The sequence below is a fragment of the Citrus sinensis genome, chromosome 9 (assembly GCF_022201045.2).
Source record: "Citrus sinensis cultivar Valencia sweet orange chromosome 9, DVS_A1.0, whole genome shotgun sequence".
NCBI classification, from domain to species: Eukaryota; Viridiplantae; Streptophyta; class Magnoliopsida; order Sapindales; family Rutaceae; genus Citrus; species Citrus sinensis.
This window is the reverse complement of record NC_068564.1, coordinates 29193534-29218327: the sequence shown is the minus strand read 5'-3', so window position 1 is coordinate 29218327 and position 24794 is coordinate 29193534. Positions and strand designations below refer to the sequence as shown.

Sequence of the window (24794 nt, the reverse complement as noted above, 5' to 3'; positions counted from 1 at the left end):
ATAAATTTATATGGGAAGCTGTAACTCTCTCGTCACTCCTAAATAAAATATTTTTGGGGAAGTCTAGTAATAATAATGTAATATGAGACGTAAATGAGTTTATGAGCAAAGGAGAAATTCAAGCTTTAACTAGACAGGAAATGTAATTTCCCAATCGGTGTCTGGTGGGTAAGAAAATTGAGGCAAAGCGAGAAGATTTCATCAAATCCAACCGTTTGGTCTTTTATTAACTCCTGCAAATGACAACTCGTAATTCAATTGTACCGTTGGTCTGGTATTTTATTATATTTTAAAATATTAAATAATTTATTATTATATATTTCGCATTTTCAAAAAAGAAATGAAATAAATTTAAGAAGACGGGAGGAGAAACCCCCCATGTCCCACGTCCCATCCCACTTTCCAAACACGACAAATAAAAAGCTGCCAAATCAGCAATCAAGCCCCGCAAAAAGCAAAACTACTTTATCGACTGCTGCTCACAACAAACACACTAAGAAAGGAAAAGGGAACCAACCAAAAAGATTAAAAAAAAAAATTGAAAAAATTGCAAAAATTGCTTACCTTTTAAGCCAACAATTCCCATCGCGTTCAAGCATTCCCCCGTTTCAGTACACGTTTTGTTTTTGGTTTCAAGATCCTACTGCTACCTATAAAATTGAGCCGGAACCCAGTTCACAGATTTCAAGATCCATCGGAAAACAACAGTCCGCGATTGTCGTCTCAAAAAAAAAAAAAAATTAAATAAATAAAAGGGGAAAAAGAAATCAAGATGTGTTTCGGAACGAAGACGTGCATGTTGTGCATTTGTTTGATCGCAGTGGTGATTCTGATCGGATTGCTATTCGGATTCGGAGTATTCAAGAAGGCGTTTCACAAGGTTAAGGATAACATTCATGCTTGCGATCCTGCTGCTAACGCCTCTCTCTGTGGAACCGCAACTGGAAGGCCGTTTCTCTACGTTCCTCCTCCCAGTCCTTTTTAGACCAGACCCCTCGTCATCATCGTCGTCATCATATCATTCACTCATTATATTGTTTCACATCATATCATCTGTTTAATTTTCCTCTTTTTTTTTTTTCCTTTAATTTAGGATTTCAGTGTTTATTAATGTCGGATTATCTATAATATTTTATGTTTATGCTTCTTCTACGTACATTCTTTCGATGTTGACGTTTGTGGTATTGTATTGTGTAATATACAGTTTTTAGTATTTTTTTTTTCCTTCTTTTTGATAAAGGGAAAAGATTTAATCTCTTTATTATATTCGTATCGTGTGACATTTCTTATTTTTAGTTAAGAATTTGATTGATTTCAAGATTCTATTATATGCTCAGTCAACTATAAAGTCCATTTAGACAACCACCATCACAATCCGCATTGCAAAAGCGTTGATAATGATAATGAAGAAAAGTGCTTTTCAGGACTACTGGTTAGCGTCGATAATTTTTACAGAAAAAAAAAGAGTGCTTTTAGAGGACTGCAGGTTCTTATCTAAGCAGTGCTTTTTTAGTGGACCTCATACATACATTATTTGTTTAAAGCACTTTTTGATTTTTTTTATACGAGGTAATTGTTTGTCAACAGGTTCTATTGGAGATAAATACAATCAGCGTTATTATCCCAAGCCCAAGAGCTTTTTTGGAAGCGTTGGGGTTATTTAAGCATAAAATCACTATAACTGCAGGAAATGACCTGAAACTCGGCATTGAACACTTTTTTTTAAGATTTTTTTTTTGGGTCAATAATGAGTTGTATCAATATGGCTACCACCTTGAACAACTTTTTAAGAATACTTTTACAGTGAATTAAAAATGCCGTTTATCTACCACAAGCTCTCCTACCAAAATTGATTTCATGTACACTTGTATACAAATCCTACACGGTGGGAGCATCAATAATGTCACAGTATAATGCTAGCAACGATAATGATGCATGCAGTAAATACTTCCTCTAGATGTATCCATTTGGTTTCTCTCCACTTTTTGCTGATCTCTTTTGCAAGTCTGCGTCATAATGTTGAATAGCAGCATCTAGAGCCTGCACCAACATGATTCGTTCCCATTAATTCTAAGGAAACACTACTTCGTTGACAAATTCACACACAACGCAGTTCAACCCAGTAAAGTTCTGACCTGTTGCATCGGACGAACAAGGAGGGAAACCTGATGTCGGAGATCTGCTGGCAACGATTCCTTCATTTCCTGGGATTTGAGAGGATACAGCTTGACTTAGTTAATACTTTGGAGTGAACTTCAGGCAAAAGCTGTAAACTCAGGCCAGAAATATACCTCTAGCTGCGGATAAATATTTGACAAGGCATCCTTCAATCTGTTTACCTGCACACCATCAAATGTGAACTAGGAACATAGAAATGCTAAATCCAACAAAACTAAATGTCACACTTATAAATTGACAATCAAAATTTAAGAACTCTGACCAAAGGCATGTGCCATTGTCGCGTTATGTGTCATTCATCCCTTGGCCAATTATGCATTAAAGGGCATTTACTGAGTACTTCAACTATGCTGACCAATAATTCCCAGCAAACAAAAAAGATTCTCTCCAGGATAAAAGGTTAAGAATCATATGCTGTAGTAAAAGATGTCTCTCAACCAAAGTACTTGAATGCACAAATCATCAAATGTTATTATTATTAATTTTTTTTAATTGAAATTTTCTGTAAATCCGGCCATGACCAGGTCACCAAAATGAAACAATGACTGGATTAAACTCATAACAATCTCAAAGAGGAAATAATTTAAATGAGGCATTGAAAATTTAAATTCTTCATGCTTTCTTAAAGTTCGCATTTTGGAAAAGGAACTAGAGATTTACCTTAGAATAAAGGTATGGAGTAGTAATTGGATATGATGACCAGAAATGCTTCAGTAATTCTTGAATGGACATCCAATGCTGCGGACAAGAACAGTTTTCTCTGTCAACACAATTTCACATTCACTAGAAACTAAACCAAAATCTATCAATATAACTTTTAAGTTCAACAAGAAGCAAAATTCTGATTTAATTCAATGTGAAGCCATAAGCCAAACACGTCATCATTGGCCACTTCAATATAAAATCAATCAGCAAAGAATGGTAACTAAATGTTATTTATAAAGATTACAATTAACTCACATATAGCAGTTTCTCCTTGGTTGCACTAGGCAATCTGTCTAGAACAGTCTCTCGGGGATTCTTCCCAAGATGATATTTGATACTAGAGATATTGTGGGTCAACCCACTATATACCTAAACACAAAGTTAAACGGTTATATTCATAAATCGATAATATATCTCCACTCTTTTCTATATTGATTACCATGACAAGCAAAGATGTTAATACCTTCAAAGCAACTTCAGGATTAACTATGGGATCACTCAATCCCATGTCTTTAATCTCAGAAATTGCATCCCTCACAGATCTATATGCTTCCTGTTTGCTCAAGCTGCATTTCATGGAAGCCTGTGCATCTCTAGAAGCTTTTAGTGTGTTCGCTTGTTGAGAATCAAAGTACTCCCGAGCATCCTAGTTTCAGAAACAGACATCAGTTATCATCCTAGTTTCAGAAGCAGACATCAGTTGTCTATCTAATAGAATAAACTGGCTGCAAACAAGAAGGAAGTCAAACCTTAATGCTAAGTGGGGCTAGAGGCAGACAATGTGGTGCCTGGAGATCCTCAATTTCTGCCACCCGGGGGGTTCTATCCAATCTCTCCTCATTTGCATTGTTATCAGCTCCCTCATTACCTATATTGGAGTGCAAAATAACAGCGAATTATAAGAGACTTGGGAAAGCTCAAATAGAAAATAAATAAAGAAGGAAGTCTAACCATACTAACCCCGCTTTGACCTAGCAAGTGCCTCAGCCAATGCCCTTGTGCTGTCTTCTCTCTCCACATCTGCATTGAGGTTCCAACAAAGGTTAAAATTCATGAATAAGTTTCTTAAACAGAAGTCATAATAGAACTTGCAATCGCATGTTTATGTCAGACAACATGGATATGTACTAGAGATGTAAATGATAGAGCAAAATTCTTCAGCATGCTGTACCTATAGTTCTGCCTTCAAGAACAACAGCAGCATGCCTGTTAAGGTCTTGCAACAGAGTCCTTCGGTAATGTTCAGACTGCAATTCATTTGATTCCTTGGTGCCATCGCGAAAGATCCCATGATCCTGCAGATAAAAAATCACAACCAAAATTTGAAAATGATAATAAAAGAGTTTCAAGCCAATTCAAAAATTAGGCTTGAAGAGCAGTCATTACAATTTTTTATGACAAATACACTTTCTGGAACAGCATGTGAATAACAATAAAAGTTCAATATGAATCCAAGACATAGAAGATCAGGGAAGTGGCAAGATAGGAGATAAATAAAATTAGAGAGTGATTTCATCCAACATACAGGAAGATGGGTGTAATCGTCCCCTTCATCAGCTTCCATGTCTAAGGTTGGATCAACACGTCTGATCTGCAATTGCATGAAGGCTCTTAAGAAAATATCAGGAGAGAGACAAAATACAGAGGCAGGAATCCGGCCAGTGATAAATAAATGTTGACTGAAACTATTGTGCATTGAATATCCAATTTTCCAAGAATGAGCACCTTCTTCCGAACTTCATTTGCCAATATATCATCTTCCTTTAGGAAAACAGCAAGTTCCTCGTCCTCAGCAGCCTCTGCTACCACAGCATGATAATTTTTCGTACGGCTGAGGTATTCTGCTCTACAATATTTGGTCCAGAATTCCATTTCTGTCATCTAAAATTTCAATATGCGTATATCACACACCAAACATACCAAAGCACAAATTCAAAATGCCAAAAGAGAAATCAATACTTAGAGAAAAAGAAAGGGTTGATCTGGCATGGAAAAAACAACCTAAAGTGTGAAGTTCCAAACTTTAACTGTTGCCATACCTTATTGGGAACAAAATTCAAAAACGCCCGGTGAACAGCTGGTTTCTCGGCAAAAATCTAGAAGAAAATTAAATCATCAATAAAAAAGATAATTAGTTATATAATAACAGTTATGACAAGGTAAGCAATGTGTTTGGAAATTATCTTCCATACCACTTTAGAAGCAAATAAACTGACGTGAGATGGCCTGATAGATCTAGATTGTTAGCACCAACGCACAAAAACAGATGATTATTATTATTATTACCAGCCTTCAATAAATAAGTTAATCTCATTTTGCAATAAAACATATTATGTTTAAGAACTAATTGAGAAAACAATCATTTGAAGATGATATTTACTTCTAATTTTTAGTTAATAAGGCTTTCGTTGCATCTCAGTAACAATATTTTTCTTTTATTGCACATAAATTGTAAATCAAATGCTTTGCGACCTTTGTGCTGTAATAAGGTTATCTTTCTTTTTTATTAACCAATTCTTTCCTTGATTTATCGAAATTCTCTTGCTCCTTTTTTTTTTTCCTCAACAGACCAGCCCGTACTAGGCTGGAACCTACCGCTAACATGAATCATGCTGATGCTCAAACCATTATTTTCCGAATCAACTTCAGTCAATTATCCTCCTAAAATAACTTCCATACAAATTCAGTAATACATATGAGCAATTAAAATAAAAAAACCTATCCCAGCAAAAGAATTACATAGAAGACCAGAAAGGAGAGGAGACACACACCTGTAAAATGATCTCTGGAGTCAAACTAAAAGTTACTTTGTTTGTCTGAAATAAAGAGAAAACAGCATTGTAATATTTCCATGGGATACAATACATGTCAACTAATAACAACCTGAATACAATTAAGAGACAAAAAACCAGACTCTTGGTACGCACAGAAATACACAGAGAGAGAGAGACAGAGATTTACATACTCGGCCATCAGTTGCTGGTCTGATGTCTGAAATCATGGCACTTTTAAAACCAACTCGCTGTTTTGACTTCTTGCTAGGGTCTATATCCAGCAGCTTCTGCATTATGGATGTGCAGCAGAATTAGTATTACGTGTCCCTTGGAAATTATTTTATCTTCCTATAAAGAGAATAATAGCTCAAGGTAGCTTTTTATCCACTGGAAGAAACAGAATGGTAAATCAATAAAAAGCAGAAAATTCAATGTTAAGTGAGTGATTGGTGGAAGCATAAAATGCATAATATTTAATCATAAATATTAAAAAAGAAATCAACCTTTCTTGCAGCCCAAAATTCAGCTTCTGTCAAGATATTACCACCAACAAATTGCCGATGAAGTTTCTGCAGCTCGCTGTGGACAAAAATTTTTTGTTATAACAAGTGAATGGAAATTAAATGATTATCGGATTTAAGAACAATTGAAACTAGCTCAACAGCAGGTGAAGGATCTGAAGTTAAACTAGGATTTTGGTAAGTAGAATACGTAAATACATCAAATGGAAATAATTGCTTCCACAATCACCCGCATAAGAATTACCTATTTTCTTGCAAGAGCTTAATCCGAAGCTGCATTTCTTCTTCACTAAGTTGTTCATCAGGTAACTTAATAGCAGATTTTTCCAAAGCAGCATTTGGAGTTTCTTTAGACTTCTCAAGGACTTTGCCTGTTCAACAAGGACCAGGGACCCCATAATCAGAACAAAAAACTTAAATCCATACATCATACATATGATGGCTTCATGTAGCTGCTAAAATAACCCACTACCCATATCTTTGACAACCAGTGATTCAGTACCTAAAACACACCAGACCTCGAGCTGAAACAAACCCTTCTACTATTAACACAAAAATCAATGGCAACTGAAACCTTTGATTAAATAGATGTGACTTACTCACAAAATCTCGGCAAACATGGAGATCCGCGTAACTGTCAAACTCAAAAATGTAGCTTCCACCCTGGAACAACACACACATTACATAAAAAGTACTCAAAACAGAAACAAAATATGAAAAAGCAAACAGCTTACGCAAAATACAAAACCTGAGCATTGGCTAAATTAATCAACGGCGGCTTATTTGATCCCTCCTTAGTGTATTTATGCCCTGTAAATAATATGTGCCACAAAAAAAGGAAAAAAATTCACTTACATAACCAAACCCAATAAGAGGGGGAAAAAAAAACACACACACACACACACAAATACATATATGAAAGTATCACCTTGAATGGACTTAAACTCAACAACTAGCTTAGCGCCCGAGTTTCGATTATCGGGCATGAACATCAATTTCTGATCATTCTGCACAAATGAAAAGAGAAAACAATAATCAACTGAAAATGCAAGAACAAGAAAGTAGGGAAATGACGTCGTTTTAGAAAGGAAACCATTCTAAGAGCGCCGGGAGTGCCGGGGTCTTTGACAGAGATTTTGTACTTGGCTCTCTTCGTCACTTGCGCCGCACCTGACATGGTGATGGTGGTGGTGGTGGTGGTGGCGGTCGCAGGCCAATCGCCAAATCATTCAATCAATCACGTTTCAGCGATCGGGCATAACAGGAAAAGGAAATAGAATCTTTTGGGTGATTTGGAGCAGAAACGACGTAGTATAAATAGTTGTGCAAGATGTGGGCAGATGAGCTCTGGACTCAATTGCTAAGCTAAGTCATGGCCCATCAATCATCCCCTGGCTGCTATGCTGAGCGCAAACAATCACCTTATTTATTTATACCAAGGTTTCTGGAAATCAATGTAACTAAGTATGTACAGAACATTCGAAGAAAACGATACGGGGTATTTTCGGTTTCCTCCCCTCGACTATACCATATTTTCAGTTTAGTAGAATGTATGATCGTAATTCTACTTTCTTCCTTTGCTGTCCGCACATAGTTTGGAATGGAGGGCAAGTCAGTAATTTAATATTTAAATTATTTAAAATTTAGATAATCTTTAATTTTTTTATAATCATATAACTGACCCAAATTGAAATCATTATTTTTTTATGATAAAGATAGAATATCATTATCCAATAGGCTAAATCACAAAACAAAACTATGGTAATCTTAGTGGTCAGGGCTGCTGCCCTTCAAAGTATTGTGGGGTATTTTCTTTCTCAATTAAAAATTGAGTGAAGGCAGTCTTTTTCTTTACCCATGAGTGAGGAGTGGACATCCCTAGCATATTTGTGAGGGTTAAAATCTGGACAGAACTTCATTAGTATTGATGTAAGTTGATCCCAGTAATAATCTGATTTATAAATATCAGTTATACTCTCATATAATATGGGTTGTAATCTGAACAATAATCTCATGTAATTGATATAATATGAGTAATAATCTCATGTAATAAAAAAAAAACTATGGTAATCTCTCTCATCAATAAAATTGATATAAAAATTAAAGAAGAAAAGAAACCCATCGCAAACGGGTCTTGCTTAATTATTTACAAAAATAAACGATAACTCTTAAAAATGTAAAAAAACAAGACCTTCTTCACACGAAAACTGAGAAAGCAAAACACTATTTATAAGCCCAAATCAAAACAATCAAAAAGTCACAAGATTCCAAGTAAAATAGAGAGATCCAATCTGAAGAAGACACAAGATGAGGATTACTGTAATGACTGCAGATGAACAGATCATCAGCTTGGACGTTGACCCACATGAGACTGTAAAACTTGAAAAACCCTTATTTGACATGCATGTTGGTTTATAATTACTTACTTTTTTTTTAATGGTTTCTGGGATTTCTGTAATAGGTTGAAAACGTGAAAGCTTTGCTCGAAGTGGAGGTAAAAGTTGTTACTTTCTTGTGTTTTTAACTTTTTGTTTATGGGTTGTTTTGATGCTGAGAGAATATTTGAACGATATAAAAGTTGGAATTTTGAGCGCATGCATTAAAGGTTTCAACTTTGGTTGAGTTTTTGATGTTGGGTTGCTCTTTTGTGCTGAGAGAATGCGGAATTAGTAAAGGAGTTGGGATTTTGAGAGTGGATGTGAGTTGTAATTTTGGGTTCTTTGTGTACATGAGCAGACACAGGTGCCGCTTCAGCAGCAGCAGCTGCTTTACAATGGGAGGGAGATGAATAATGCTGAAAAATTGAGTGCATTGGGTGTTAAAGATGAGGATTTGGTGATGATGGTCTCTAATGCTGCATCCAGGTGTGTTATCTAATGATAGTTTTTTTCATTATATAATCGGCAAGATATTGTGCTTATTGTTTATTTTCTGGCTTGTTTTAGTAGTTCATTTACGTGGCTAATCTGTTAGAATCCCACATTATTTCAGTCCAGCAACCAATAACTTGAGCTTCAATCCAGATGGGTCTGCTGTCAACCCTGCGGCTTTCCAGCAGCACATTCGAAATGATGCTAATCTTATGACTCAACTGTTTCAGGTAGATAGGAGTGCCTGTTGAAGAACTTTCCATCCTTGTATTTTATATTATGCTTAGTTTTTTTGTGGTTATTCTTAAATTTATGGGGTTTCTGACACTAAATTTGTACTGAACTTCCAGAGTGATCCTGAATTAGCTCAAGTTCTCCTTGGAAACGATCTCAATAAGCTGCAGGACCTATTAAGAGAGCGTAGTCGTCAAAGGTCTGAGTTACGGCGTCGACAGGAAGAGGAGATGGTCAGTAACCTTGTACCAAACATCCTAGAAAATGAAAAGTTTTGCCATTTAGACCAATCTAGCTCTAATTTTGTGGAGTGTATAATACATATGGTAATTTTGTGAGATTATTTTAGCATGAAATCATGTTGCTCTGTCTCTTGTTGTTACAAATTTAATAGACATTTTAAATTCTATAATTTAGGTATAACCAATGTGAGTGGACTAAACTTATTTAGTGATAAACTGATTTGCTTGTGTACTTCTTGCTGCGTCTTAGGCGCTTCTTTATGCAGATCCTTTTGATGTTGAAGCACAAAAGAAAATTGAAGCTGCCATTCGCCAGGTCAGTGTTATTTGTGTGATATGTGAAGGTTATGGATAACAAAGCAACAAGAACTTTGGCATGCAATTTTCTATATTTCTGTAATGTTTTCTTATGCACAAGCTCAATTGCGAATAACTTATAGTTAAGGTTTGGTTGTGCAGACTTCTCACTTTTGGACTGATTTTTGCTAGTGGTTTGGCTCCATGAGTTCTTTCTATGCAAGTTTTACTTTTATAAAACTAAATTTCTGTATAAAATAAATTTATTCATTTTTAGTGTGCCCTAGATGTGCTGCTACTATTATGTATAGATTATTGATCTGCTGCACATTACTGCACTTCATATGCAGAAAGGAATTGATGAGAACTGGGCAGCTGCCTTGGAACATAACCCTGAAGCTTTTGCAAGGGTGGTATGTGTGCTTGTCTACATTGTGAACCACCTTTCAAATTCATTTGGTTTTCTGTTTTAGCTTTAATGCTTCTTATTTAACACTTCAGGTTATGTTGTACGTTGACATGGAGGTTAATGGTATTCCTTTGAAGGTAGAGATGATAAGAAAAAGAGTATCTTGTGCTCATGTGCCATTATATCATTTTTTTCCTTGTATACTTGGATGGTTGACTTCTACATGATTTTATACTTGTGGGAATTACACCTTAGGACTGAGTCTCAGGAATGCTTAATGTTTATGTACATGGTTCTCTTTCAGGCATTTGTAGATAGTGGTGCACAGTCAACAATTATATCAAAAAGCTGTGCAGAGCGTTGTGGGTATGTGTTTTTTTTTTTTTTCTTTTTGGGTGTGTGCATGTGTGTGTGTTCGTAGCGATGCTTTTCTGAAAAAATCCTTTTTCATGCAAGTTACTGTTGTAGTCAATAAACTTATGGTGTGTTTACTAATCAGTAATTGGAATGGGCTAGAATCGGAATAGACTGAAATTGGAATGAGGAATGGAATCAGAATAAATTGTTTATTTTAGCTGTGGGAATCGGAATAGGAATGAACTGTATTCTCATTGATGTATTTACTTTATCTTGGAATTAGAATTGATTGTTCCAAGTAGAGCTGGCAAAACGGGTCATCGGGTCGTGTTCGTGTCGTGTCAAATTTAGGTCGACCCAAACCCGACCCATTTAATAATCGTGTCAAAATATTGAGACCCAAACCCGACACGAAAAAATAATCGGGTTACCCAATTACCCGTTTAATATCTATATATTGAACAAAAGTTACATTAAATATTTACACACTATCATACATACGTATGTACATAAATACATACATACATACATACATACATACATAATTTATCGATATTATAAAATATATGTATCTACCAATATATTACACATGTACACTATTGAGGTTTTAATTATATATATATATATATATAATATTATATATCAATATTATAAAATATACATGTCTATCAATTTTTACACATTTACACTATTGAAGCTCTAAATGTATGTAAAATTTTATAAATAAAATATTGTGTTTATATTCACCCTTTTAAAGAATAAAAAAAAGAAAATCATCTCTAATAATTGAGTTTTAATTATAAGAATATGTAAATTATTTTAAAATAGAAAATATAATCGGGTCATTGATCGGGTAAATGGGTCAAGAATTTTAACCCAAACCCGACACGGAAAAAAATCGTGTTGACCCGGACCCGATCCATTTAATAATCGTGTTAAATTTAACGACCCATATCCATTTATTTATGTCGTGTTCGTGTCGGGTAATCGGGTCGTGTCAAATTTTGCCAGCCCTAGTTCCAAGTTATTAAACTGATCTTAGTTAATTATTGTCATTGTTTATTATCCTTGCTTTAATAATAATAATAAAATTTTTTTTTTCCCATTCCCATGGGAACTCTAGTAATCACTCCCAATTTTAAGTGGGGCCTGTCATTTTGATTCCCATTCCACCTCTCATTTAAGCAAGTAAACACATCATTTATTTCCATTTTTTTATTCCCATTTCCATTCCCAATAAGCAAACACATCTTATGCCGATACATAATTAAAATATGAATTTTGATAATGCTTCTTCATATCACTTGTTATTGTGGTTTGGCAATATCAATATTATTGTTACGGAGTCAATATTGTTGGTTAGTTCTGCAGGATCTATTTGGTATAATTGTCACATCTTTTACTTGAGAGATATATTTTATCACCAAGAAATGGTTAGCATTTGAGTTATCAGTTTTGTATTGAATCTGTAATTTCTTACCTACCTTTTGCATAATATTTTGTATTCAAAATATTATAAACTTGTTTAAGGAGTGAATTTTTTTTTATTGCAGTTTCCCTTGTTGTCAATTTATTTTGTGTTATTAGTTATATAATGCTTCCTACTGGTATGACATTTACAGATTGCTGAGGCTTCTAGATGATCGTTATAGAGGTGTTGCTCATGGAGTTGGTCAATCAGAGATTCTTGGTCGAATACACGTTGCTCCAATCAAGGTGTCAAATCTACTCTTATTTGTGGATGTTAAAGAACCTTTTTCCTTGCGATGTGGTGACAGAGTTTTCATTGAAGTTTGAAAGCAGAGTTTCTTTGAAGTTTAAACCTATGCCTTATGTTTAATGATTCCTTGAACTTAATTTGTTTTCTTTTTCTTATTTTCTATTTTTACTTCCTGTAGATTGGCAATGTATTCTACCCATGTTCATTTGTCGTGTTGGACTCTCCCAACATGGAGTTCCTCTTTGGACTAGATATGCTCCGCAAGCACCAGGTAGCGCTGTCTTTTGGTCTAATATCTGATGTACAAGTCCATTTCAGTTCCTAAATGAGGTTTACCAGGATTTGTTAATTTTTTAATGGAGCCATTGCCCACAGTGTATCATTGATCTAAAAGAGAATGTCTTAAGAGTTGGTGGAGGAGAGGTTTCAGTACCATTCTTGCAAGGTTGGTCTTCTCATGTCTGTATTTGTGCAATTTTTTTTAAGCTTGGTTTCTTTTCTTTTCTTTTCAACGGTAGCTTTTGTTTTCCTTGAATTTAAAATGCTTATGTGTTTCAGTAGATTGCTGTTTGCTTTAGTGATTAACTTCTATGAAAAGTTGAAATTAAAGTATTTGTTTTTCCAGAAAAAGACATTCCTTCTCATTTTCTGGATGAAGAAAGATACTCCAAACAGGCATCCAGCTCAGGAACTGCAGTAAGTCTACTCTTGATGAAGCTCATCCTCCACATTTCCTAATGAGTCAAACAAATGAACTTCATATGAATTCTATAGGCTCTGTTGGATGCAGCTCCTATCTCTGTAAATCAGTCTTGTTTTCTGATAATCTATTAAGCCGTAAAAGGTTAAACAGTTTGTGGTGCCTAATCTCTCATGAAATGTTCCCTTATTAATTGATGTAGTCGGCTATTTTTGATTCATGTCCATTCTCCAGCAATATCTTTGTGCCTACAGCAAGTTTTGTGTTGATTACTTGTGATTCTTCAGGTGACATCAGCAGCAAAAGATAAGAGCAGTAATTTGCCTGCAGGAGGTGGTCAATCTTCTGGTTAGTTTCTGGACCTTTTTTTTCCCATTATGCCAGCTTTTGTCACTTGACGGTGCATTGTCAAAAATAGTCATCAAGTTTCCAGTTGTATATTAGTTTTCGTATCATGATATAGCTGTGGGTTTTTCTTATTCAAAAACTGGTTTATTAACTTGCCTGCAAAAAGTTTGATTTTATATATATTACTGATGATCTTTTCTTCTTTTCTTGCATTGGTTACAGGTGGCACACGTGGTAACACGACTCAGGTAATTCTGCTATGTTCTATTCTTTTGTCGACCTACTAATGCTGTGGGTGAATGCCATTGGCAGCACAGAATGCCACCTGAATCATTCACCAAAATTGTGGACTGGAGCTAGGGGGTCAATTTTAATTGATTTAGTGGTCTATACCTAATTCTCTCAAAATTTTAAATTTTCTGTAGGGAGCTGATTTTGAAGCCAAGGTTGCAAAGCTTGTTGAGCTGGGTTTTGGAAGAGAGGCAGTAATACAAGCTCTGAAACTATTTGATGGCAACGAAGAGCAGGCAGCTGGGTTTCTTTTTGGGGGCTGATATATTTTTGGAGTATCATTTGCTGTTGATCAAATGATTTAATACGAATTAACAAAATTGGAATTGTGGTTGAGGTGGCAGCATTGCATTGGAACTGATTATACTCAAAACGCTCTTGCAATTCAATAAAAATATTCATAATTTTTTCCCATTTTATAGCTTCTAGGCATTCATTGCAATAGGACTTCTTACATTGTGATAACCTCCTGACCATGTCAATTCTCCAAATACATAGTCCTTGGGCTTCACATTCTCCTTACAAGTAAACGTGACTTTAAATGTCCTCTCTTCACCATATTTCGTGAATGTCAAGCTGTTTGACTCAACGGCAGTTGAGATTCCAGGTATGTCTGTAACTTGTACATTGTATGTGCTGGATGGTGTACCTAACATTCTTAAGTCTTTGAGATACGGTGACCGAGCCATTGAAGTCAGGAATAGCAATTGAAGGGCAGTTGAAGCCGGCCATGTCAAATGATTTCGGGCACGGGTACTTTCTGGATCTACGAATCTCTCTACCATGCTTTCCCTGCAGTGATGGTTGGAAAGGTACCCCGAGTAATCATACAAACTCAATTCATAGACTAGGCCAGGATCCATTGCACTGTTAGGACTTAGAGGCCCTGAACCATATTCTAATGGGGTTGCCTTGGTCCCACTGAATTCCAAAATTGGACTGTTTCTCGTATCTCTTGGAGTTGCTGCGCATGAAATAATCGTTCAGTCAAGAGCAAGACATTGATTTATGTCCAAAAGAATAAATATGAGTCACATTCAAGTCTGGACATTCGGATTTTGTATAATCCAGATTTTCCAACTAGAATCAGAGTTGTACAATGCCGTGTAACTTTAATTCTAGTTCGAAAATCTGAATGACTGGACCTGAGCACCATTAGAATAACTATATACCTGTTGTCATGATTGCGGACCGAATGGCCGCCGGACTCCAATCTGGATGAAGGGTTTTGATAAGGCCAGCAGCACCGGCTACATGGGGGGATGCCATGGAAGTACCTTGGTCTGTGTTGTAAGGAATCCGGCGAGTATCCCCTCGATGATTGCCTGGGCCTATGTTTTAAGAATAGGCTGCGATTACCCTAACTCCCGTTGCAATCACATTAGGCTGAAACAAACAATGACATTAAAAAAATTCAATAATTATCTGATGAAACAAACAATAATGTTAAAAAAATTTAATTATTATCTGATGATATATATAGGATAACAAAGCCTAGGTTTGCATGGTTTACTGTGCCATTAATACAAGCATTAGCAGTATTGGATTGCAAAGAATAACAAAGCTTCAGAATTTACAGCTCAATAAAGTAGTATGGGTACTCACGCATCTTCAGCAGTTGCATTGGCGAGTCTGGCATCTTCTCCGCTGACCAGTTCATAAAAATTTTGAGATACCGCGCCATTAGGCGTAAGGCTTGCTCGCTGGAGTTGCTGATTGTTTCCAAGTGTAACATAACTAGTGAACTCTCTCTATCCACACCCACGGTGAGCAACCACGGGGCAAGATTGTCTACTGTTCCCCGATCTGGTCCTTCATTGCCGGCGCATACAACGGTAAGAATCCCATGCACCATAGCATGAAACGAACCAATTACAATGCCATTGTCAAAGTACTCTTTAGGTTCCTTAACATATATCGACATTGTTATTATATCAACACCGTCGTGTATTGCGTCCGCAAAGGCATGTATCATGTCTTCATCACAGCACGTAGCTCTTCCGTTTTCGCCCGGCCAGCAAACTTTATAACCAGCCGCCCACTTACATCTGAGACGAAGTTTCCAGCGGCGGTTGATAAACTGTGTGAGCGATGGCCGTCCATGTCTCTAGCGGTGGAAAATTCGGTCGTCATAACCTGAATAACCTGAGTCAATGCCCCCGATAATACCGTCTTCACCAAATCTCCCCTTCTTCCAAGCTGAATCTAAAGGAATCACGTTATCTTTCTCTAACGGTCTAACCCAAGAAAGCTCCATGATCGTGTTGTTTGCGTTGCTCTAGGTTTATTCAAGAAAACTGATACAACATCCGGGTGTTCTGATTCGAAAACCAAAAATAATTAACATTTTCAAAAATCGAACAAAAGAAGAAGAGAGAATCAATTGCTTAATTACTTGCTAGTTGTTGTGCATGTTCTTCCTCGAGGTCTGCAGCAAAGTCATTAATGTATCACGTGTAGGAGGAAGAGATTTTTTTTTTTTTTTTTTTTTAGGGAAACGAAAAAGCAAATGAATTGTTGTTCCAATAGCCTTTATCATACCTTCCTAAGAATGATCCTAGAAACTCATGGTGATAATTTGTCGCCCGATCGAGATCATCAGATATAGGCTCTGGACCGTGTGAATGTGCTCCTAAGCACTCTATATATGACTGCATGATATATGAAAATAAAAAATTCCAACATTAAATCTCAGTTGAAAAATAATTAGTGGCGAAACCAGGATTTTGGTTCAACAGCCGTCGTACAATAAGATATTAAGATCAACAAACTTGTAACTTGAAACGGGTCATATGATAAGAATGAAAACCTGAGAGGGCAAATGTTAACAGTGACATAGAAAATCAGAAATTAATTAAACTTCAGTTGAATCACTAATCTCAAGGCCTTCGCATATATAGTTCTGCCACAACTAGCAACCACGTTGCAATTGAATGTAATTAAAGAACCCAAAAATAAAATGAAATTTGATAGCTTAACTAGGAATAATCAGACATTAAAACAGAACCCGAACTTGAAAAAAGTGAAAGACAAGGAAAACGAACGCTTGCCTATTCCGCGGCAAATGTTTTTGTAGGCGAAAAAGATAAAAGGGAGAATAATAACAGCTGAAAAGAGAAATGAGAAACCCTCATTTTATCTTTTTTTTTTTTTTATTTTGATTGAAATAATTCTGCTGCTATTTTCTCTCCGAAGAGAAAATTTGAAAAATTTCTCCCTAAAGAGATGCGCATTTGGCCTCTGCTTTTGCCAGGTTTATAACTGTGCTTTGCCTATTTTTTCGCCCAAATTTAAAATTGGAATGTGACTGATAATATTGGAGTCAGAGTCTTATATTTTTGTCTTTGGTCACAATTTGGCCGACGTGTAATCTCAGATATTCGTTGTTCATATTTACTAATTTTGAGAAAATATTTTTCTTTCAATAGAAAAGTAATATGTATATAATCTCTCTTTTTTACTCTTTTAATAGTATGATTACCGAATTGAACCATTCATTAGTATGACTTTTTTTTCCTTTTCTTTCAAATATATGAAATAATTCAGAAGAAAAAAAAAAGGTCTTTAGGAGGAAGTAACACAAAGTGCTTTTCAAAAAAAGAAAAAAAAAAAAAAACTGAATAGGTCACTTCTGATCAAGGACATTAAACCTATGTAACCAAAGAATAATGCTACTGAAATTCTAATAGCACAAAAGAAATTGACATGCAATGTTTTATTGTTGGCACATGTACATTTCGAATTTATTATCCATCAATATCAATATGTATTGATTTTACAATTAGCAAAAAATGACATGTCGCTTTATAAATCAATTCAAATATAAATTATAAATGAAAACGATTCCTCGGATCTAAACATTTTCTCTGCTGCTTTCTTATTCACTTTATTTGTAGTGCCAAACAATCTTTATCAAATTATTTGGACGTCTATGCATGGCTCCCTCAAGACTTATTTATAAAAAATACTTAAAATTCCATATGAACTTTTTTTTTTAATTAATACATACTTAAAAAATTAAAATTCTATACATGGGCCCGGAAAGATCCGTGGTCCCTCCCTCAACTCTACAGAAGTTTATTGTTTATACACAAATTTTCAGTTTTTGAAAGTGGTTTATCTATGGTACTCAAGATTAAATGGGGTTGATAACATAGATATGTAGTAATAATAAGTTAATGAATTTTCTGTCCTAAGCACATTTTCTCCTCTCTTTCCTATCTTCTCTCTTCACTTTCCAAGCTATCTCTCAACGTTTTTTTTGTTTATTTATTTTTTTTAAAGAAAAGTCTAGCCAAAATGGTTTTTTTTTTTTTAAAAGATTGACGATCATTCTTCATTAATAAAGGATAAGGCTCATTATACTTTCCTATTAGCATACTATTCTGGTGACTATAAAATTCAAGAAAAAGAACATAAGTCCTCAAAAGATAATCTAGTGATCATTGGACAATTTTGATAAAAGTAGCAGATTAAGGTGTCAAATTAACCCAAAAAAAAAAAAAAAAACTGATGTTTAATTTGAGGTGGAAGAAGGTAGGGTACATGCTAACTTAAAAAAAAAAAAAAATTATACGAATCTTTCATTTCAATTTGCTCGCCTAATTAAGTGTCATTAGTCATTACAAGCTCGACGCATCATTCTATTTACTCTTCTGCTTCAATGCAATAGGACTTCTTACACGGTGAGTACCATCTGACCATATCAATTCTCCAAAAACATAATCATTGGTCGCATTAGGCTTTGCGTTTTGTGCAAGAGTAAATGTGATCTTAAATGTCTTCTCTTCGTTGACATGGGTGAAGGTCAAGCTGCTAGGCTCAACATCAGTAGAGATTCCGGGTATTTCCTTGACTTGTGCCTTGTACGTGCCCGGTGTACCAACATTCTTAAGTTTTCGTGTCACAGTGACCGAGCCTGCAAGTTCAGGAATTGCAATTGACGGATAGTTGAAGTTTGCCAGCTCGAATGACTTGGGGCAGGGGTGCTTAGCAGGATCTACCACAAATTTCTTCACAAAGTCTTCTTTGTAACCACGGTTACAGAGATAGCCCAAGTAATCATCCAAAGTCAAATCATAAACGAGGCCAGGATCCAATGCGCTGTTCGGATCCACATGCCCTGAACCATATGCAAATGCCGTTGCCTCTTTGCCATTGAATTCCGAAATTGGTTTGTTATTTGCATCTGTCGCTCTAGCTGCAAATGAAACAAATTCATTAATTAATGTAGTGCACGCAATCAATTGTATAATACATAAACACGATTTATGATGAAAAAAGAAATTAATAGATACCTGTGGTCATGATTGCAGATTTAATTGCTGCAGGGCTCCAATCAGGATGGACAGTTTTGATAAGGCCAGCAATACCAGCAACAATGGGAGTTGACATTGAAGTGCCATCCATTGCAGTGAAGGCAAAACGGCGATTATCACGAGCATAGCCAGTCGGTCCTCTTTCTGATGTGAAGGCTGCAACTATGTTAACTCCTGGTGCAATCACATCAGGCTGAAATGGAAAATTAGAATTTTTCAGAATAATGTTTTGAAGTAGTAAATATAATGAGAAGCCAAAAGAATATAAATTTTTGATTCCTTTTGTAAATTAACCTTGATAATGGATGGATCGATCCTGTTGGGTCCCCTAGATGAAAAGGAAGCCACTGCTGGTGACGGCTCTATAGCGAATTCAGTCTGAGCATCGGTCATGAATGCCTTCGCGTCTCTGTTTGATTAAATTTGTAAACAATACAATCATGATCAGTTGCTGCTTGTAAAATTAAACTTTCCAAGAACAAACACTATTTGTAAGCAAATACGAAATTAATAAAATATAGCTTACTTGGTAGATTTAATATAGTCCAATACCGCTTCAAAATCCTTGATTTTCAATTTTGTAACAGGAAGGAAGCCATAACTAGCTGAGAATGTCCCACTTGCCCCAGTAATCATCGCAACAGCACCAGTTTTAGCAGCCTCGTAGCCCTTTTCTTCATGAAGGCATACCAATATGCGTCCTTGAACCTTCTTCCGATCAAGTGTTCCAGGCTTGCATGATCTACTGCACAAGTTAAAGATTATTAAGAACATAATTAATTACATTTTTCTTTCTTTTTTCTTTTATTTAATATAATGCAAAATGCTTAGATCCGGACGCCCAAGCGAACTTTTATAAAATTCCGCTTTTGCATCTGAACACGACTCTATATCATTACTCTAGGTGCACGGCACTCACGCATCTTTATCAGTTGCATTTGCGATCCTGGCGTCTTCTCCAGAGATCAATGGATAGGATTTTCGTGGCATGTCTATAGAGAGGCTTGCTCCCTGGCAAAGTTGATTAACGATCAATAAGTGTGATGAATATTTATTTTGTAGATTTATCATCTTTTAGAAGAAATTCAAGTAATACCCTAAGGCGCTTGTTGTTGCCAAGGGTAACATAACCAGCAAACTCTCTATCCATAGTGCTAGCACCAACGGTCAACATCCATGGTGCCATGTTATTAATTGTTTGTGGCTCCGGTCCTCCATTGCCTGCGGCTGCAACAGTAAGAACGCCATTCATAGTCGCATGAAAGGCGCCGATTACGACCCCATCGGATAAAAAATCAGCAATCTTGTCGTACCCGAGTGATACGGTTATTATGTCAACACCATCGTGTATTGCATCATCAAAGGCTTCAATGGTATCTTGCTCCGTGCAGTCATTTCCATGTGCAGCATTGTGGTCGTCTTCACTGTACCAGCATACTTTATAAGAGGCTACACGGGCTCTAGGGGATCCTCCTTTTGCCGTTCCATACCTGTGATTGCAAAAAGCACCGACATATTGAACGAAGTTACCAGCGGCTGCTGATAAAGTGTGGGTGCCATGGCCATCCAGGTCTCGACCGGTTTTTAATTTTGGAAGTATATCAAATGCCGGGTTTCTCTTGGTTGCAGATGAAATGAGACCTTTGTTGTAATGCCTTATTCCTATCAGCTTCCTGACAGCGATAAACCAAATTAAGTGTACCATAACATGATAAAAGACATCGCTCCAAAAGTATTATTGCTCCTCTTTCCGTCTTTCGTTCAGTCTTTTTCACGTTTATACTTAACCAGTCATGAAAATATTCGTATACATAGCAAAAGTGAATGAAAAGCAAAAGATACCCCTGGAGCATAGCCAAACTTTCTTCCATTGGAATAATTAAAAAAAAAAAGGAATAAAACGAAGAATCTAGATCATTTAGGACCCATTTGGAATGGATGCACTTTGACATGATCTTAACTTAATAGTGAAATGAAAGAGTTGAAGTGTTTAGTGTAAAGATTTTGTCATAGCTTTAGGTTGTGTCCAGTATTGAGATTCTATAACTTAAAAACCATAATTGCTGTGAAAAATAAAATGAAATAAAAGTTAATAGCGTGTAGTAAATATGACTTTTAAATAATAATTTTTTAAAAATAGTAAAGATATAATAGGTTTTCATCAAAGTGGTGGATCAAATTATCTTACCTTTCAAGTCACAGCAACTAGTGTTTATCAAATACTTTAGTAAAATATCTTAAAAGTTAATACAAATAGGATGTTAGATTTGTTCCACCAATAATGTGTTTTTTAAAATTATCCAAATCTTTTGGTAAACTTAATCTAATTTCATTTTAAGAAAGTGGGAGAAATTGTAACAAGTAATAACCTATTGCATTCGACTCCATAGTGGTCGTCGTTCTGACAGGCTCCACGCCACTTTGAAGGAATAGGACCCATCTCTTCATCGCTAAAGCTCTCTGATTCCGGCCAAATCCCTTCCAATATAATTTTAAAGAAATATAAAATCATAATATGCCAAACATTTTAATAACTAAAATTAAACAAAACTACGTATATTTGCATATCATTCGCCAAAAATGTTGTGCTTAATTAGACATGCACTCAGCAAATAAAGAATACCGAGAACCAAAGCATTAATTATTGTGTAAAGTAAAATTGATCGAAGTCATATGAAAAGTTGAAGGGATAAGCTAGAAACTTGATTACCTGAATCGATACCTCCAATAATTACATCTTCACCAAACCTTGCTCTCTCCCATGTTGAGTTTGAAGGAATTACATTATCTTTCTCTAGTCCAAGAAAATTCCACGCCCCCGTTGTGAGCTTTTTTGTAGGTTTATTCAAGAAAACTGATACAACTTCTGGGTGATCTGCATGAACAAAAGAAATATATATATATAGTCATATTCTCATAGACTCATTAACCATATCCATTAATGGGCAAGCAGAAGAGGAACTCGGGTTTTTGGTTGAGCAACAGCAAGAGCTAAAATGAATAAACAAGAAACTTGAGCAGGTCAGAATACAGAATCTATTAACTAAAGGGGTTAATATATAAACTTTTTTTTGGAAGCCTAAATTTCATTACGAGCATTACCCTTTTTTTTGTTTGGGGTGGGGTGGGAGAGGGGGTGGGTGTCTGGTGGTGCTGGTCCAGACTCCCAGGCGACAACATAGTTCCCTCATAATGAAAAATGCTCGTAAGAAAAAACTTGAGTTGCTTACTTGCAAGTTGTTGTGCATGTTCCTCTTCAAGGTCTGCAGCAAAGCCATTGATATGTCGCCTATAGGAGGAAGAGATCAATTCTCTTGCCTCATCACGGCTGAGTCAATTAAAAATAGTTAATAACGATAATTAAGGAGCAAATATGAAAATAATTAAAAGAACAGTTTCAAATTAAAGCTAGCCCTTTAATTTAATTACCTTCCTATGATTGATCCTAGAAATTCGTGGTGATAATTTTCTGCCCGATCAAGATCAGCCAATGTAGGATTTGGACCATGTGAATGTGCTCCTAAATACACAATATACGACTGCGGGATTTTTGAAAAATGAAATTCAATATTAAATTAATGACGCTGCACCTGAATTAATGTAAAAGCTAGAGATTCAAAAAGAAAAAAAAAATGCTTGCCTGTTTGGCGGCAAGTGCCGGTGTGTGAAAGCCAAAGAAAAGGGAGAATTGTAGCAGCAGAAAGCAGAAATTTGAAACCCTCATTGTCTTTCCTTTAAAATGTTTAATTTTTCTTTTCTCCGTAGAGATTTTCATAAGCCATTTGCTTCCCCCAGGTTATATATATTATACTAATTTTGCCTATTTTTGAGCCAGGTTATAACATCCAAATAAGAGTCGGGAGTTGAGACACACCACAAAAAACGAGGTCTAAAATATCGGAAGACAGCTAGAAGAAATGAGTCGCAACTGAAAGTAACTCTAAAATGTTCTCAATTTTATAACAAAATTTATTTATATCTGTAAATAGAATTCACACCACAAGTTTTGATTTAACAACAATATATCATAATACTTCAGAACAAAATTGTTCTTTCTCAAACAGAATGCGATCTTTCACATTGCAGCCAGCAACAGAGATTGAGGTTCCATTCGGTGTTTTAGTTTGCAGTGCTACTGTTTAAAAGCCATAATTATATTGAAAATAAAAGTTGATAAATGATAAATATGTTTAGTAAATTTAACTTTTAGTTTATATTTTTTGAAAAGATATTTTTTTTTTCTAATATTACATTAGAGACGATACAAATATTGATAAATTAATGAGTGATGCTTTACTTACTCAATTCAGATATCCTAACTGATGTGTCAATAATAGACTTAATAATTAAATATCACTTAATTCAATAAAATAGTGACACATTATTTGCTATATTAGTTGAGATACAAATCAAGTATCATAACTAAGCAAACGTAGCATTATTGTATCATTGTAAATTAATATAGGTTTTTCATCAAATAATTGTACGCTAAAATTACATGAACATTTTTCAATTGTTTATTAAACGACTTATAATTATAACTTAAAAGCCACCCGCGCGCCCCTGCTAGACAATAATATTGGGTAGCTTAAAACTTACCAACTCATTTTCAATTTTATCCGCGCACACATTTTTCATTTTGAAAGTCGCACAGACGCTTAGAACCACCTATTCTATCACCGATGATTAAATCACAAAATATTGAACAATTATTAAAGACCTTCAGGTTTCAATTTTCGTTTGCAAATAATGAACCACTAGTTAATGCATTCTCTTGAGAGGGATTTTTTTTGAAATATACAAAATAAAAATGAGTATATGAAACGCAATGAGTGTATCAAAGTTTTTGTTGTGATGTGGAAGCATCATGTGCTGTGGTCTGATACTGCTTGTGTGGAAATGCAGAACCAATATGCACCAAATATTTACAGAAAAATAAAGGACACAAGAATGTTACATGGTTCGGTAATAAAGCCTACGTCCACGGATAAGAAAGAATAACCGTTTTCCTAACAATTAGTAGAGTACAAATTTGAATAACGAAACTTCACTTTCCAAATGTCCAAACACACCCAGTACTCTCATACACTCTTGAAGGAAATATTTTCTTCAAGACACATTCTCTCACATCTCTACAAATAGTCCAATGGACTACCTTAGGAAACGCTCTCCCATACTTTCTAAGAGCTCACTTGCAAACTCCCTTTCTCTGGACTTTCTCATAGAGAAATCTCTCTGCAGTACTCCCTCATAAAGCTCATCACCTAAGTTCTCACATTTTGAAAATTTGGGATGCTATCAAATGGAAAATTGATTCTCTATTTATAGCCAAAATGGTTGCACTGTTGCACCAAATCTTTTGTCAAATTGTCAATTAATTCAACAACTAAATTCTTCAAAATAGATAAATGCATGCCCGTAGCTCCAACTCCTCCAAATAGTCAATTTTTGGTGGCTATCGACTGGCGCAATGCATGTGGCCTTTTGACTTTTCAACAGTTTTAAAGAAAATTGTTTGGGGGATATGTTTCGATGACGACCAGCAGTGATGAGCAGGCACCTGGTAGCAGGGTTCCTCGAATAGGTATATCTTGCAAGAGTCTGGTAGCCGGGGAAGCAGGAGCAGGAGTATCCTGCTCGTCCATGAGTACGACATCCACGAGGTCAGTCTCCTGTTGGGAGCATAAAGCCGTTCCTGCTACATTCCTACTAACGGTTGGGTCGAGGAGACCCGGTCAACGACAGTTGGCGAGACGTGCTCTCCAGTCCGAGAATCAAGGCGCGAGGGCCACGCAACCACCCACGACTACAACAATGGAGCATCCACTTT

At 35.8% G+C, this 24794-nt stretch overlaps 5 protein-coding genes across 6 annotated transcripts; 2 read left to right on the top strand and 3 right to left on the bottom strand.

Moving 5' to 3' along the window:
• Nucleotides 1-495: 495 nt before the first annotated feature.
• On the top strand, nt 496-1156 carry LOC102606639 (hypothetical protein). Its single transcript, XM_006474732.4, has one exon. The coding sequence runs from the start codon at nt 773-775 to the stop codon at nt 983-985; it is 213 nt and encodes a 70-aa protein (XP_006474795.1). The 5' UTR covers nt 496-772; the 3' UTR covers nt 986-1156.
• Nucleotides 1157-1691: 535 nt separating this feature from the next.
• Nucleotides 1692-7623, bottom strand: LOC102606944 (general transcription and DNA repair factor IIH subunit TFB1-1). Of its 2 annotated transcripts, none has more exons than XM_006474733.4 (20): nt 7272-7621; nt 7107-7185; nt 6927-6988; nt 6778-6841; nt 6423-6549; nt 6161-6236; nt 5849-5944; nt 5655-5699; nt 4923-4979; nt 4609-4764; nt 4409-4474; nt 4055-4178; nt 3844-3903; nt 3633-3751; nt 3347-3529; nt 3139-3252; nt 2839-2916; nt 2292-2339; nt 2136-2204; nt 1692-2040 (listed from the first exon to the last, which is right to left on the bottom strand). In XM_006474733.4, the coding sequence occupies exons 1-20, from the start codon at nt 7353-7355 to the stop codon at nt 1954-1956; spliced, it is 1794 nt and encodes a 597-aa protein (XP_006474796.1). In that variant the 5' UTR covers nt 7356-7621; the 3' UTR covers nt 1692-1953. The 2 variants fall into 2 exon arrangements, 1 of the variants encoding a protein (XP_006474796.1); XR_001507850.3 differs by having other exon boundaries at nt 2009-2040; nt 2839-2938; nt 7272-7623.
• A 677-nt stretch (nt 7624-8300) lies between these two features.
• On the top strand, nt 8301-14060 carry LOC102607231 (protein DNA-DAMAGE INDUCIBLE 1). Its single transcript, XM_006474734.4, has 16 exons — nt 8301-8551; nt 8640-8672; nt 8915-9042; nt 9170-9278; nt 9399-9515; nt 9775-9840; nt 10172-10234; nt 10323-10367; nt 10535-10596; nt 12210-12303; nt 12486-12578; nt 12683-12752; nt 12933-13003; nt 13295-13355; nt 13578-13603; nt 13781-14060. Exons 1-16 carry the CDS (start codon nt 8486-8488, stop codon nt 13907-13909), a joined length of 1233 nt encoding a protein of 410 aa, XP_006474797.1. The 5' UTR covers nt 8301-8485; the 3' UTR covers nt 13910-14060.
• An 11-nt stretch (nt 14061-14071) lies between these two features.
• On the bottom strand, nt 14072-15245 carry LOC127899967 (subtilisin-like protease SBT5.4). Its single transcript, XM_052434145.1, has 2 exons — nt 14819-15245; nt 14072-14610 (listed from the first exon to the last, which is right to left on the bottom strand). The coding sequence occupies exons 1-2, from the start codon at nt 14913-14915 to the stop codon at nt 14072-14074; spliced, it is 636 nt and encodes a 211-aa protein (XP_052290105.1). The 5' UTR covers nt 14916-15245.
• Nucleotides 15246-18279: 3034 nt separating this feature from the next.
• LOC102616194 (subtilisin-like protease SBT5.4) lies at nt 18280-22688 on the bottom strand. Its single transcript, XM_052434144.1, has 11 exons — nt 22605-22688; nt 22394-22503; nt 22195-22292; nt 21675-21839; nt 21334-21442; nt 20019-20637; nt 19884-19975; nt 19491-19709; nt 19259-19373; nt 18944-19157; nt 18280-18846 (listed from the first exon to the last, which is right to left on the bottom strand). Exons 1-11 carry the CDS (start codon nt 22686-22688, stop codon nt 18290-18292), a joined length of 2382 nt encoding a protein of 793 aa, XP_052290104.1. The 3' UTR covers nt 18280-18289.
• Between the last annotated feature and the right edge of the window lie 2106 nt (nt 22689-24794).

Bases quoted from the DNA above. Each gene is read 5' to 3' on its own strand.
- LOC102607231 (XM_006474734.4), top strand. From the start codon at position 8,486: ATGAGGATTACTGTAATGACTGCAGATGAACAGATCATCAGCTTGGAC. The intron at 12,304-12,485 runs GTGTCAAATCTA...TACTTCCTGTAG, and splicing joins TACACGTTGCTCCAATCAAG to ATTGGCAATGTATTCTACCC. The intron at 12,579-12,682 runs GTAGCGCTGTCT...CATTGCCCACAG, and splicing joins ATATGCTCCGCAAGCACCAG to TGTATCATTGATCTAAAAGA.
- LOC102606639 (XM_006474732.4), top strand. From the start codon at position 773: ATGTGTTTCGGAACGAAGACGTGCATGTTGTGCATTTGTTTGATCGCA.
- LOC102616194 (XM_052434144.1), bottom strand. From the start codon at position 22,688: ATGAGGGTTTCAAATTTCTGCTTTCTGCTGCTACAATTCTCCCTTTTC. The intron at 21,840-22,194 runs GTAAGCAACTCA...TTGTTCATGCAG, and splicing joins ACATGCACAACAACTTGCAA to ATCACCCAGAAGTTGTATCA. The intron at 21,443-21,674 runs GTAATCAAGTTT...TTATATTGGAAG, and splicing joins TATTGGAGGTATCGATTCAG to GGATTTGGCCGGAATCAGAG.
- LOC102606944 (XM_006474733.4), bottom strand. From the start codon at position 7,355: ATGTCAGGTGCGGCGCAAGTGACGAAGAGAGCCAAGTACAAAATCTCT. The intron at 6,237-6,422 runs GTAATTCTTATG...TTTTGTCCACAG, and splicing joins AAGCTCTTGCAAGAAAATAG to CGAGCTGCAGAAACTTCATC. The intron at 4,765-4,922 runs GTATGGCAACAG...TTGAAATTTTAG, and splicing joins TGAATTTTGTTCCCAATAAG to ATGACAGAAATGGAATTCTG.
- LOC127899967 (XM_052434145.1), bottom strand. From the start codon at position 14,915: ATGGCATCCCCCCATGTAGCCGGTGCTGCTGGCCTTATCAAAACCCTT. The intron at 14,611-14,818 runs GTATATAGTTAT...TTTCATGCGCAG, and splicing joins GTCCGCAATCATGACAACAG to CAACTCCAAGAGATACGAGA.